General features: G+C 42.0%; 1 protein-coding gene across 1 annotated transcript; it reads left to right on the top strand.

Annotated features, from left to right (window-relative positions):
• Positions 1 to 6,127: 6,127 nt before the first annotated feature.
• On the top strand, positions 6,128 to 13,640 carry RPS14 (ribosomal protein S14). Its single transcript, XM_077137408.1, has 5 exons — positions 6,128 to 6,258; positions 8,521 to 8,671; positions 9,457 to 9,618; positions 10,786 to 10,862; positions 13,526 to 13,640. Exons 2-5 carry the CDS (start codon positions 8,523 to 8,525, stop codon positions 13,591 to 13,593), a joined length of 456 nt encoding a protein of 151 aa, XP_076993523.1. The 5' UTR covers positions 6,128 to 6,258; positions 8,521 to 8,522; the 3' UTR covers positions 13,594 to 13,640.
• Positions 13,641 to 14,647: the final 1,007 nt, after the last annotated feature.

The raw sequence follows: 14,647 nt of genomic DNA, 5'->3' as shown, positions 1-14,647 counted from the left end.
AAATAAACATCTCAAAAAGCAACACATATAAATTAATAAACAAACAAACAAATAAACAAACATCTCACACTCAGGCACAAGGCTGAACATCTTATCTTCTCCCAGGAAGCTTACTCCACCCTCAGCCTTCCACGCCAGCCTGGTGGCACTGCCATCCATCCAGTTGGTCCAGCCGTAAATGCCAGGCTGACCTCTGACAACCCTCTTTCTCTTATACTCCATGTCTACTTCCTCAGGAAATCCTGTTGGATCTACTTTCAAAATACAGCCAGCTTTTTTCAGTGGTAGAATGCTTGCCTGCTGTGTGGGAGACCCTGGTTCCATTCCCAGCCCATGCACCCCATCCCACCTCCCAAAAAAGGAAAAAAATCAACCAGATTTTTACTACTTATTTCTACTTACCCTGATACCGCCCAATCTCAGCCTCCAATATCTTTTTTTTTTAAAGAGAGAAATCATGTATAAAATGCAGAGTTCCCAAAAACCGCACTATTATTAACAATTTGCATTAGTGTGGTACATCTGTCAGAACTGATGAAAGAACATTATTATACTTGTAATAATAACTATAGTCATGGTTTATGTTAGGGTTCACTGTTTGTGTTGTATAGTCCTATGTTTCTTCATTTCAATGTTTATTCTAGTAACATATAAACAAATTTCCCCTTTTAACCACATTCAGGCATATAATTTAATAGGTTTATGATATTCACAATGTTCTCTTACCAAAACTTTTCCATCACCCCAAATAAAAAGTCTGTACAATTTAAGCATTTATTCTCAATTCCCTGACTCCACCCTAGCCCCTGGTAGACTATATTCTAGTTTCTGGCTCTATGAGTTTGCTTAGTTATTAGAATAATTACTTCATGGCAGTGAGATTATATAGTATTTGTCCTTTTGAGTCTGGTTTATTTCACTCAACATGATGTTTTCAAAGTTAATCTATGTTGCCATACATATCTGTGCTGGTTTAAAAGGATGTATGCCCCCTAGAAAAGCCATGTTTTAATAAAAATCCCATTTCATAATTTTCCCTATTCAATACTGTATGTTTGAAACTGTAATCAGATCATCTCCCTGGATGATGTGATTTAGTCAAGAGTGGTTGTTAAACTGGATTAGGTGACGACATGTCTCCACCCATTTGGGTGGGTCTTGATTGGTTTATTGAAGTCCTATAAAAGAGGAAACATTTTGGTGAATGGGAGATTCAGAGAGAGCAGAGAATGCTGCAGCACCACGAAGCAGAGTCCACCAGCCAGCGACCTTTGGAGATGAAGAAGGAAAACGCCCCCCAGGGAGCTTCATGAAACCAGAAACCAGTAGAGAAAGTTAGCAGATGACACTGTGTTCACTGCAAGCCCTTCCAGCTGAAAGAGAAGTTCACCCTGTGCCCTTCCACTTGAGAGAGAAACACTGAAATTCATTGGCCTTCTTGAACCAAGGTATTTTCCCCTGGGTGCCTTTGATTGGACATTTCTATAGGCTTGTTTTAATTGGGACATTTTCTTGGCCTTAGAACTGTAAACTAGCAACTTACTAAATTCACTTTTTTAAAAGCCATTCTGTTTCTGGTATATTGCATTCCGCCAGCTAGCAAACTAGAACAGTATCAGAACTTCATTCCTTTTAATAGCTGAATAATATTCCACTGAATGGATATACCACATTTTGCTATCCATTCATCTGTTGATGGACATTTGGATTGTTTCCATCTTTTGGCAATTGTGAACATTAGTGTGTAAATATCTGTTCAAATGCCTGCTTTCAATTATTTTGAAATAACACCTAGAAGTGGTATTGCCAGGTCATTTGGTCATTCTATACTTAACTTTATGAAGAACTGCCAAACTGACTTATGCAGTGGCAGTACCATTTCACATTCACACCATCAATGAATGAGTGTTCTTATTTCTCCACAACTCTCCAACACTTGCAATTTTTCATTTTTTAAAAAAGTGACCATTCTAGTAGGTGTGAATGGTATCTCATTGTAGTTTTGACTTGTATTTTCCTAATGGCTAATGCTGTTGAACATCTTTTCATGTGCTTTTTGGTCATTTATATATCTTCTTCAGAGAAGTGTCTATTCTAGTCTTTTGAACATTTTTAAACTGGGTTGTTTTGTTTGTTTAGTTGTAGGATTTCTTTTTATTTTCTTTTTCTAGATATTAAACCCTTATTATTAGATATGTGGTTTCCAAATATTTTCCCCCACTATGTAGGTTGTCATTTTACTTTCATGGTAGAGTCTTATGATTCACAAAAGTTTTAAATTTTGATGAGGTTTCATTTATCTATTTTTTAATTTTTTTGCTTGTGTTTTGAATGTCAAGTCTAAGAAAACACAAGGTCCTGAAGGTGCTTCCCTATGTTTTCTTCTAGGAGTCTAAAGTTCTGGTTTTTATATTTAAGTCTTTGATCCATTTTGAGTTGACTTTTGTATATAGCGTGAGGTAGGGATCCACCTTCATTCTTTTGCATATGGACATCCAATTTCCCCAGCACCATTTGTTGACGATACTATAGCTATTGGTACCTTTCACCTGGTTTCTTGCAAAAGCATCTTAATTTGGTTTCCTGCTTCGCTTTTGGCCCTTGACTCCCCCTGCCCTGTCCTGCACCCCAGTCCATCCACCACAGAGTACGCAACTGCTAAAACGTGAGTCAGACCACTGCTCAAAACCCTTCACTGGCTCCACTCAGAATAAAAGCCAGGATGTAAACTCGAAAATGATAGGGACTCTCTGTTTGGGTCACTGGTATGTCCCAAGCTTCCACAACAGTGCCAGGTTTATACAAGGCACTCAATAGACACTTGTTTTAATGAATGAATGAACAATGAGAGTCACCCCCATGTGCTCCTGTGGAGTAACACAGTGGACTAACCCACGCCATGTGCTCACAGTGTCGACAGTGCCTGGGGTGTGTGGGATGGGGTGGGGAATACAGACAAGGCAGCAGGGAAGCAAGGCCATGGACAACGCGACTCTTGCCACTTTTCCAGCCTCATCTTCCCTCACTCTTTCCTCGCTCACAATGCCCCAGCCACACTGGCCGTTTTTAATTCCGTGAACTCTCCAAGGACTTTTGCATACACTATCCTCCCTGCCTGAAACATTCTCCCTGACTTGATCTAGTTAATTTCTACTCTACTTTCAGGCCTCTGCTTAAATGCCATTAATATTGTATACCAGCGCCTGGCAAAGCGGAGGTGACCAACAAGGATACATATTTTCAATATACGCTTTAAAAAATATTATTATTACCCCATTTTATAGATGGGATAAACATAATCTAGGGGAAGTTACAAATCCTGCCCAAGGACTCACAGCTAGAAATTACAGGCCCACAATCATAACAATAAGATGCAATAACTATTTGAAGAAACAATAAACATATTGATTAAATCATCAGAGCAGTGACTTTGAAGGTTTCTGATATGGAGATAAGCTTTTCCTGTTGAAAAAAAAAATGGTCCTGAGGCGCCTGGGTGGGCCACCTCCAGTTTTAAGATCAAGCCCTCCCCTCACTGAGCCTTCCCTCAGCAAGGAGCAGAGATCTATTTCATATAATCTTATCCAAAGCAGAACTCATTCCACAACAGTCCAGTCTGTTAACATGCCTCCTCTACTGCGGCACTCACTACCTGAGAAAAAATAAGTCTCTCCTTCAAATAATATAAACCGACAACTTGCAGAAGTGATGCGAATGGTCCCGAAGAGATGTTTGCCCTCACTTATCACGAAAGAAATGCAATGCAGCAAGGAGATATTTTTTGTTTCTTAATTTAGCGCAAGTGAAAATTGATATGAACTTTCTGTAGGGCAGTTTAGTGATATGTATCAAAATTTAAGATATACATCCTTTCGGCTTCCAGCAATTCACCCTAAGGAGAGTATAGAACAAATATGTTCTTTACAGTCTTGTTTATGTTCGAAAATTCTGCCAAAAACCTATATGTCCATCAAAAGAAAGACAGTTAAACAAATCACGGTCTTTACAAGTGATGCAAGAGGGTGGGCCATGGTGGCTCACCAGGCAGAGGTCTTGCCTGCCATGTTGGGGACCTAGGTTCGATTCCCGGTGCCAGTCTGTGGTGGGGGGAGGGAAGGTGATGCAAGAAAGAGGGCAGGGTTATTGGATAGAGGGGTGCTTTTGTAATTTTTTATTTTTGTGAATGCATTTCATATTCAAAATAACAAAATTAGAACTATTTTCAAAAGATGTAGGTCTCTATTGGTTGCTATAGAAAGATATTCACAAAAATGTTGCATAAAAAACATTATAAAATAGTTTATAGAATATAATTTCACTTTTATGAGATTTGTATATATATATTTTTATGTTCTTATTGCGAAAAATAACATATATACAAAAATCAATAGATTTCAAAGCACACTGCTACAATTAGTTATAGAACAGGTTTCAGAGTTTGGTATGGGTTACAGTTCCACAATTTTAGGTTTTTCCTTCTAGCTGCTCCAAGACACTGGAGACTAAAAAAAATATCAATATAATGATTAAGCAGTCATACTCATTTGTTAAATCTTATCTTCTCTGTTATAACTTCACCTTCTCCTTTGATCTTTCTCCCAGTCGAGATCATACCTTACTGATAACGATATAAGTATATAGGTATAGAAAATTATTTCTGGAATGATGCTCTCCAATTTGATAATGATGGTATCTCTAGAAGAAAGAATCTGGAGATGATTTGATGATTTTAATTTTTTTTTGCATACTCTTCTGTATTGTGTGAATTGTTTACAATGAACATGGATTTCTTTAAACCATCAAATAAAAAATACGGTAAGCTATTTTCATTTTTAAAGGAAGTATGTATATGCATAGATGACATTTGGGAAGAACACACACCAAGATGGTAACTGTTTGTAGATAGCTCTGTGTCCCTATGGCTGTGACATTCTGGGTAAATAAATCTTCCTGCAAAATGTCCTCATTTATGAAAGGTGTACAACACCTGTTTCTCAGCATAGAAGGCTTTAATGCCATAATTTTTGTCTTCTACTGAGTACAGATTACTGAGTACAAAGAAACCTGTCAATAAAAATAAGCTACCACCAGCAGCGGCACTGCCACCAAGTAGTAGGGATATTTTCTCAATCTTGCTCCTTCGAGGGAAAAAAAAAAGGAATGTTTAGTTCTTCTTTTTGAATGTTTATATTTACGGGTTTTCTGTAATTAATTACTTCTGTAAAGGGTAAAGGGGGGGGAACTACATTTTTGAAAGCTCTTCCCTAAACTGAGCTGAAGTCCCTAGACAGAGCTCTGGTTTTCCATGAGATACGCTTTGTCTTTCCGTGAGGTACACTCCAGCTCACAAAGGACTATATTCCATTTTGCTTATTAGCACATATATTTAAAAATGCACACACATACATATATATTAGACCTACTGTATGCCAAAATAAGCACCCTTCTTGGCCCGTCTCCTACCACTTACAGGTCCGGACTGTTATTAGAGGGACACGAGGGACATAGTTGTTAAGCAACAGGCTTTGAAGTGAGACTTCCCACTCCTACAACTGTGTGGTATCAGACAGGTCACTTTTTTTCCCCCCTGGGCAAGCACCGGGAATCAAACCCGGGTCTCCAGCATGGCAGGTGAGAATTCAGCAGACAAGTCACTGAATATCCTTTATCTGGAAAAGGGAAATGAAACAATACCTATTTGATAACATTGTGAGGATTAAATGAAGCAATACATATGAATCTCTTAGCTCTGGCGAGGACATCATCAATATTGAATAATTTATTTTTATTTTACAATTACCACGGAGCAAAGATCCCATTACATAGAACGCCAAAGTACTGTGATTAGGGAGCTTGTGTTGTTGTTATTCCCCTCCGCGCCACAAGGAGCGCTACCGCCTCCATATGGCTGAGGCCGGGGACCAGCACGGCGGAAGTCAGTCTAGCCGTGGCCACCGTCATCTTGGAACGCAGCACCTCCGCACTGACAGGGCGCAGCCGCTCCATTCAAATGCATAGGCCGACCCGCTAGTAGAGACTCGCCATTCATCCTTGCCCCATCTTGTTTTCCCTCTAGTCAACAGTGTTCTCCGAAATCGAGTCTTAATCTCTTTGGAAACAGTAATGACGGTGTCTTCCGGGAGTCAGGGTCTCGCCCCCTGACCTCAGAGGTAGCACTTCCGGGAACGCGGAAGTGACCCGTCGCTCCTCCCTGTTCCATCTCTCTTTCCGGTGGCGGAGGCTGGAGACTACGCCGAGGTAGGAGGCCCGGTTCGGGACAATCGGGCGGCATCCTGCGGCAAAGAGGCGCTATGGGGCCAGGGACACAGGAGAGGGGAGTTTCCTAGGAAGCCGAGCCCGGTGCCGGATGGGAGTTTCGCGGCTCACCCGCGCTCAAGTTTGTACCCAGCCTCGATAAAGAGGCGGTCTTGCTTGAGGAAGGTGCGGGCGAGTGCGGGGCTAGTCCTGGAGGCCTTGGCTCCGCGCTCTGGCCACGGCAGTGTTTGGGTGACCACCGCACAGCGTGGTTGAGAGCAGCGGACCCTGGTCACGTTGGACTCTCACCTCTACCCTCAGATTCTTCCTGGGCGGCTTCAGACCAAAAGCTTGATCTAAATTTGGTTCCGTCCACTGTAAAATAGGAGTAACAGTAGCACGGATTCTCTGTGATTATAGAGAGGATTCAAGGAGGGAATGCAGGAAAAGCCTCTTTCTTTCTATGTTGGGTGCTTTAACTAAACCTGGGTGATTCTTCGTTGCTGTGACAGGCACATTGCCAGTTATGGGCGCTTAGGGTAGGCCTCTTGAAGTGAGAAGCTGAGGGTAGGGACCGCACATCAGTGTTAGTTTGGAGCATGTAATGCATGTTTAGCCGGAATGACCATTTCTCTCATCACCACCTCAAGGTGGCATTGTGATCAGGAAAACTCCAAATTCTCATTTACTGAGCAGCCACAGTGCTGGAACTGCTACCCATGCTCTAGACTCAGCTCAGATCTAGTGGCGAGGCTTCTCCAGGCAGAACTTTTTGTCTAGCACTTTTAGTGCTTATGGTTTATCAAGCGCAAAGACTGACCATTACAAAGATGGCCCTGGAAAGATATGGGAACAAGTGGAACGTTGTTGTGTATTGAGTAGAGGCATCTTGGGACAGAATAGAGAGTGCTGGGCTGGGAGTGAGAATACTTTAGTTTTGGTTCTGCCATCTCTTTATGACCCTAGGTAAGGCCCTCCTGTCCTTGTCTAATCCATTTGAAAGGGTTTGGATGGGCTGATTTCATTTGAACCGTTAGTTCTATTCTAATGTCTTCTGAAAATGATAGGAAATAGTTCTGTTGCTTGAGCCTGGGGGGGGGGGGGGTCAGAAGAGCCTGGAGACATTAGGCAGCCTGCCACATACCATTCTCACCTACATTTCACCTCAGTCAATTAATGTTTCCCTCTCATAGGTCCCATGACTGTACTTACATTATCTGCTATATAGTATTAGAGTTATTTGTTCCATATACACATTGGATTTCTGGGATGGGTCTTTTCTTTCAAATTTCCTGGAGGTGCTTTAAACCTGGTGCTAGTAAAAGTTTAAGGATTTGGTTTGTCACAGTTATTGAAGGGTGTCAGGAGATTTCTTGTCAAAGAATGGGAGATGCCATCTCACCTGACTTTTGTCTGGTTTAAGTTCTTGCCTATGTAAGCTGAGTAGTTGGTGCACAATTCAACAAACAGTGGGTGGGTTTTGTTGTTGTTGTTGTTGTTTTCTTTCCCCCAGCAAATGGGTCTTCAGGATAGTTCCCACTAATACATGGGTAGTAGGTATTAGCATTGGCCTTCTATATACCTTTTGTGAGGTGATGTTTTCAGGTGTCCTGGAGGTTATTACCTAGGGGCCAGGAGACACAAAAGTACGCCTGGCCCTGGAGTGTTGTGAGGTGCATGGGCAGTTCTGATCTTTGTGTCTATAACATACTTGATTTGTGTTACCCTTAGTAAATTGTCAAAGTTTTCTCAGCTTTAGTTTCTTTATCCGTAAAGTGGTGCCGGCATATGGTATATCCTAGAAAGAAGAGCAGTTAGCAGAGGATGGCATACCATGGCTAGCAGGTCCATTCAACTCTCCATTTTATGCATTGGGGAAAATAAGTTTCAGAGAGGGGAATTAATTTGCCCAGATTTGTAGAAGTGTCAGTTGAACTGTTAGGTTTCCGTGACCTGAGCCCCAGTGTGTTTTCCATGTTTGGGAGGTCTACTGAACAAAAATTGGAAGAATACTTAGGATCTGCTACTAGAAACTCTAAGTTTCTGTCCTGTGGGTGCTGTGTTCTGTGCTTTTGGTAGTTTCTGGGAAAAGGTTACAATTCAAGGTACTTCAGCCACCAATTGAAATCCCCTAAGTACAAGAAGAAACAAGTTTTAGTTAGGCAGAGATGAGCATAGCACAGAAGAAAACAAGGACTAGCCAGGGAAGAGGGGTTCTGGAAATCTTTTGTCTGTTGACACTGGGGTTCTTTCCTTTCCACACAGAAATGGCACCTCGCAAAGGAAAGGAAAAGAAAGAAGAACAGGTCATCAGCCTTGGGCCTCAGGTGGCTGAAGGAGAGAATGTGTTTGGTGTCTGCCACATTTTTGCATCCTTTAATGACACATTTGTCCATGTCACAGATCTCTCTGGCAAGTGAGTACCTAGATGGAACCAGCTGGTAAGGAGCTGAGAAGAAATATCCCTAGGACTGGGTGGCATTTTAGGGGATTCTCCCAAAAGAATTATTGTTTTGTTCACATAAGGAGGACTTATGTGAAGAAGTACATTTCCCTTCTTGCTGTGACTACCAAGAAAACTTGGAAAGTAATTTTGCTGCTTGATCATTTAAAAGTCCACGAATATTATTGTAATTTTTCTAGGCATTGGAGTTATAAGAAGAGACAAAGTCTGACCTTACGGTGTCGTACTTCTTGAGTACTGGATTTCTTGGTGCTGTTTTCTTATTTCTTAGAGTACCCTTTATAGGAGCCCAGTGGACTAGAACTCAGCCCTCAGTGTTGAGGAGTAAATGCAAAAGGGAATATAAAGGGCTGGCCACGGTGGCTCAGCAGGCAGAAATGCTTGCCTGCAATGTCAGAGGACCCGGGTTCTATTCCCAGTGCCTGCCCATGTAAAAAAAAAGGGGGGGGGGGTAGAGGATATAAAGTGTTAATATAGAGTTTAACTGTTAATAGATCTTTCAGCCCCAATAAACTGTGAACCCCATGAAGGCAGATCGCTGGCAGGCTTACTCTTTTGTATCCGCAGTGCTGTACAATTAATAGGCTGTAGGGATTGCCAGATGATCTGGCAAATGGTCAAGTTGACCTTCCACCCTCTCCCTTCCCTGAGCTATGAATTTTTTTAACTCATTCGGACATGATGACACTCAGTGAATCTTGCTTGAGCAAGGAAGGAATAACTGCTTTTGTGCCCAGGGAAACCATCTGCCGTGTGACTGGTGGGATGAAGGTGAAGGCTGACCGAGATGAGTCCTCGCCATATGCTGCCATGTTGGCTGCCCAAGATGTGGCCCAGAGGTGCAAGGAGTTAGGCATCACTGCCTTGCACATCAAACTTCGGGCAACAGGAGGAAATAGGTATGTAGTGCTGGGGCTAGTGATGATAAGGCCACTGGGCTTGTATTCTAGGGCTCTTGAATTTGAGCCTTTTTTTTTTCTCTTGTGACCTTGCACAAAACATTTTAGGCAATTGTGTATTTGATGTAACTGCATGTTAGGCATTGTGGTGTAGGTTTTGGAAGAGAGTGGTGGGAAAAAGATAGAACTTTTACCTTCTTATGTGGCACCTAGGCAGTTGGAGTAGGGGTGTCAGATTTTAAACAACTTAGACCAAGTTGAGTATGTGATTTGCATTTTGGGGAAGTGCTAGAAAGCAGAAGTATGATGTTGGTCACATTTTTAACTAACATCATCTTCAAAAGATCCTGTTTCCAAGTAAGGTCACATTTACGTGGACCAGGATGAGGGCTTGAACTCAATTTGGGGTGGGGTGGGGGAACAGAATGCACAAATTCAATCCATAGCACCTAGATACAGTGAGCTAGGAATCCATCCAGTGAAGGAAGAGTAGGAGTGTGTGTGAATAATTCTAGCTAGAAACAAGTACAAGGAAAAAGTCTTTGAGGTGGAAATGAGCATGTTACTTATGAAGAAAAGAGTGGCATGATGTGATCAGAGATAAACAGTTTTTAGAACATGGGTAGGATTTGAATTTGAACCAAAAGAAGAATGGAAAACCATGATAAACTTGTAAATGGTGGTGACCTGGCGAGTTGAGGTTTTTTAAGGTGACTGCTTGGGTGGGAAACAAACCAAACAAGTTGTTGTTGAAGTGACCTAGAGGAGAGAGGATGGAGGAGGTGGAAAAAGACAAATCACTAAAGAAGACTTAGACTCTCAGCATGTGGTAGAGGGGACGGTGCCTTAAACAGACTGCAGGCAAAGTAGGGCAAACTATGGCCCATAGGCTAAATCTGGTCTGCCGCTTGTTTTTATACACTCCGTGGGCTGAGAATAACGTCTATATTTTTAAAAGATTATTTAAAAAAAAAAAAAAAACAGCATGCAACAGCCGTAAGTGGCACAATAAGCCTAAAATATTTTCTGTCTGCCCCTTAACAGAAAGTTTGCAGACTCCTAAGCTAGAGGATTTTAGAAAGGAGGCCCCCAAATGATTTGATGAGTTCAGGTTTTAAGGAATGAAGGAGCCAGAGATGCTTTGCTTACCTTAGACCTTTTGCCTAGGACCAAGACCCCTGGACCTGGGGCCCAGTCGGCCCTCAGAGCCCTTGCACGTTCGGGAATGAAGATTGGACGGATTGGTAAGTGCCTCTCTGACCAGAACTTCGTTTTGCTTTGAAACATTGTTCCCAGAAAGCATGTGCTGTGTTCTGTGAATTCTGGCCTACTCTGGTGATTGTTGGTAGTTAAGTTTGTTGTGGGGGCTGCAAGGGGTGTTGTGTAACTTAAAATCTGCACATTAACACCCCTATCACCTCAACTTGAATGTTATCTTTCCCTCTGCATTGGGACAACACAGTTTAATTTCTGAATCTCTACACCTACCCCACACTTCCTGGTGCTGAGTGAGAATATCTGATAAAACTGACAGGTGAATTGTCCTTTCTGCTGTTTTGTTTTTTTTCTTTTTTATTAATAAAACCAATCAATATACAATATGAGCATTCTTTTTTTATCATATAGTTGTATATTCACCATCATGATCATTTCTTAGAACATTTGCATCAATTCAGAAAACGAAATAAAAAGAAAACAAAGAAAATTCATACATACCATCTACCTTACCCCTCCCATTCATTGATCACTAGCATTTCAGTCTACTAAATTTATTTTGACATTTGTTCCCCCTATTTATTTTTAATCCATATGTTTTACTCATCTGTGCATAAGGTAGATGAAAGAAGCATCAGACACAAGGTTTTCACAATGACACAGTCACGTTGTGAAAGCTGTATCGTTATACAATCATCTTCAAGAAACATGGCTATTGGAACACAGCTCTACATTTTCAGGCAGTTCCCTCTGGCCCCACTGTTTTCTTAAGGAGGTTGCTATTGGTATTTTGTGTGGACAGTCTCCTGCATTGTAAGACATAGAGCATCCTTGGTCTCTGCCCCCTAAATATCAGTAGGCTTTGCCAGTTGTTGGAATAAATGAGAATGAATTGGGGCAGTGGGGTTGGACACAGCAGCTCACATGGATGAGAACCCTAAGTGCTGCCTTGTGTGGAATCTGTTATCCATCCTCGTGTTCAATCTCCTTGGGCTGCCCCCCACCCCCGCCGCTTTTTCTGTGCAGTTGATAACCTTCACTATAACTCCTCAGTCTAAAATTCCAGCCCTCTCCTGCTCTTAAGATTTTTTTTTACCTGGGTGGGCACCAGGAATCGAACCCGTGTCTCTGGCATGGCAGACTGGAATTCTGCCACTGAGCCACCATTGTACCGCCACCATTGTACCGCCCTCTTAAGATTTTTTTTTCAAAACATTTTCAACCTTGAACCCTTTGAAAAGGAAGGTCTTTAATTGCTCTGCTAAGGAGGGCTCTCCTACTAGAATAGAAAATCTGGATTTGCTGTGTCTGCTGCTGACCGAGCCACAGTTCCCCTTCTGTAAGGTGAAGTTGGATCACCTCGTGGTTCTCAGGACGCATGTGATGGGTGCTCACATGTCCTTGATGCCCTGGGGCATCATGGGGAGAAAAACAGGATCCGCGCTTGAAAAGTTAGCATTGGCCTGGCACCGGTTTGCAGTGCTAGTATTGGAGGCTTCCTTTTAAGATAAACCATATGGTTATGTCTAAGTTGTTGATTTGAGGGAACTGAAACACTTCATGAAGTAGCCTCTGGCCAAATAATATTCTCCCTGGTCTCAGGTATTATTTCTCTGTGAATCTTTCTATTCCATGGTGCAGGGGCACTACTGTCTTTTCTAATTCTTAAGACTTCTGTAGTGGGGGAGTCTCAGGGTACAAGTTATAATAGGAGAATTAATAATATATAGTTGCTGTCATTTTCATTTAATTATTTTGAACAAATCAAAACAGCTAAAATTTCTAGGTCCTTGTTTCTCTCATTCACTTGGGTCTTTATATTTAACTGCTGCTTACCACCTCGCAATAAAGGGTTGTGATAGCCAACTTGATTCTTGAGGCAGGGTCCTTTTCCTATTGGAGCTTGAGTTTTATCCTTGGATCCTGACTGGATGTTTCTTGCACTCTTTTCTCAGAAATTTTCTTTGCTTTTATTGCTTGGTCCACTTGACAATTTTACCGCTTCTGCCCCTATTCTTCAAGGTCTCCCAGTCAAACCACAGGGAATTAAAAGGAAGGGGTTGGATCCATCCACATGTATGTGTCTTGTGGATTATAACTTAATCGATTCTGTTTTTGCCCTAATATTGGGTGTACTTTAACGGCAACCAGAACATGTCATGATTTTGAATAGGAGATGGGTGCTTTGCCAAAAGGATATGGTGCCTGTCTTCTAAGAAGGGACAACTAAAACCTTGATGTGGATTATCCTGGAGAAAAAAATCAGACAAATCAAGAATAAGAAGGACGAATAAAGTTTGTTCTGGATCCCAGAACTCAAACCATATTTATAAATGTATAATTCAATTAATACTTGGCTTACATGGGCTCGTTGGGCTAGCCTGGGAAATGTTATTTTTGGTATTTTTTACAGAGCAAATATTTTCAAATGTACTTACCAGACACCTCAATGAACTTTTAAATACATCCCTCCCCCCTTTTTTTTAATGTTGCAGGCTTTCTGTACAGCGGTTTCTCTACAGTTATACACAAAATATTTTACTATAAAATCAAGTTAACGTATGAAAAACTGCTTTATGTCATAATAAAAAATGTTAGTACTAAATTAAAAAAGGAACACTGGCCTGGGGGAAGCCTGGAATTCTTCCTTTCCTAGCTCTAGACACTTAATGTTTTCTCTTTCTTCCCACAGAGGATGTCACCCCCATTCCCTCCGACAGCACCCGCAGGAAGGGGGGTCGCCGTGGTCGCCGTTTATGAACAGAACTCCACAACTTATTTTCTGTTAATAAATTGCCTTCAAATAAGCCACTTGACTCATCTTCTTGGAGTGCTGGCCCTCAGGGATATTTGGTTCCTTCCTCCTGTCTAGATTTAATCAAGATAGGGGGCTGACATGAGGTCACAGGTGCAGTGGTAAAACAGCAGATATGTTAAGAGTATACCATTTGAGGGGATGCAGATAACCTGTCAGACAGGAGCACAAGAGGGAGGGTCTCTTCCACACTGCTCCTTGTCGCATAGGTTTGTCATCTAAAGCAGACCAAGGCCTTGGAGACCTTGTTTGAAAGTGGAGCTGTTGGTTCCAAAATGGACCAATTCTTAAAAGAGCCAGGAGCAGAGTGGAGCCTTCCAGACATGCTCCATATATAAACATGTGTGGGTGTGTACTCCCCCCACACCTTCTGTGTAGAATTGAGAGTGCACTTTTATGCATCTTGCTTTCTTACTCTCAGCAGATCTTGTACATAAAGATTCAGTCCCCCCACAAATACACACCAGGCTATTTTTATCAGTGATGAAAAAAAGACAAAGTTCTTGCTTTTAGGAAGTTTGCATCCAGCTCTGAGGAGCATGGCACCAGTTGATAACAAGTGTTGTGCATGGATTATTAGTAGGGCCCTATGAAGGGTGACTCCTATACTGGGGTTAGGAGAGGCCTTGCAGAGGAGGTGGCATGTAAGTTGAAATGTAGATGCCTTAGAAACTCACCACACCAAGTGGATAGCATTCCCAGAGAGGAAAGCCTTCCTGCTGATGCCCTAAGGCAGGACTGAGCTAGGCCTGTTCAAAGCAGGGCAGTGGCTGATGGGTGAGCATGCCAGGCCCAATGGGGAGGAAAGGATGCTGAGTATCCAGAGTTGGGATGGTGAGAGGGCAAACTTATTGGGGAAAACTTATGATGGCATGTTTGAGCAGAAATTGGCAAGGGAGTAAGCCATATTCTGTGTGGGAGGAGTGTTCCAGGCAGAGGGAATGAGCAAATAAGGTCCTGAGGCAGAAGTAGATTACTGTGATAAAGTAGAACTTAGGT

This window comes from Tamandua tetradactyla, chromosome 20 (assembly GCF_023851605.1).
Source record: "Tamandua tetradactyla isolate mTamTet1 chromosome 20, mTamTet1.pri, whole genome shotgun sequence".
NCBI lineage: Eukaryota > Metazoa > Chordata > Mammalia > Pilosa > Myrmecophagidae > Tamandua > Tamandua tetradactyla.
Note: the sequence above shows the minus strand (reverse complement) of the source record. Positions and strands in the feature narration are given on the sequence as shown.

Bases quoted from the DNA above. Each gene is read 5' to 3' on its own strand.
- RPS14 (XM_077137408.1), top strand. From the start codon at position 8,523: ATGGCACCTCGCAAAGGAAAGGAAAAGAAAGAAGAACAGGTCATCAGC. The intron at 8,672-9,456 runs GTGAGTACCTAG...TTTTGTGCCCAG, and splicing joins GTCACAGATCTCTCTGGCAA to GGAAACCATCTGCCGTGTGA. The intron at 10,863-13,525 runs GTAAGTGCCTCT...TTCTTCCCACAG, and splicing joins AATGAAGATTGGACGGATTG to AGGATGTCACCCCCATTCCC.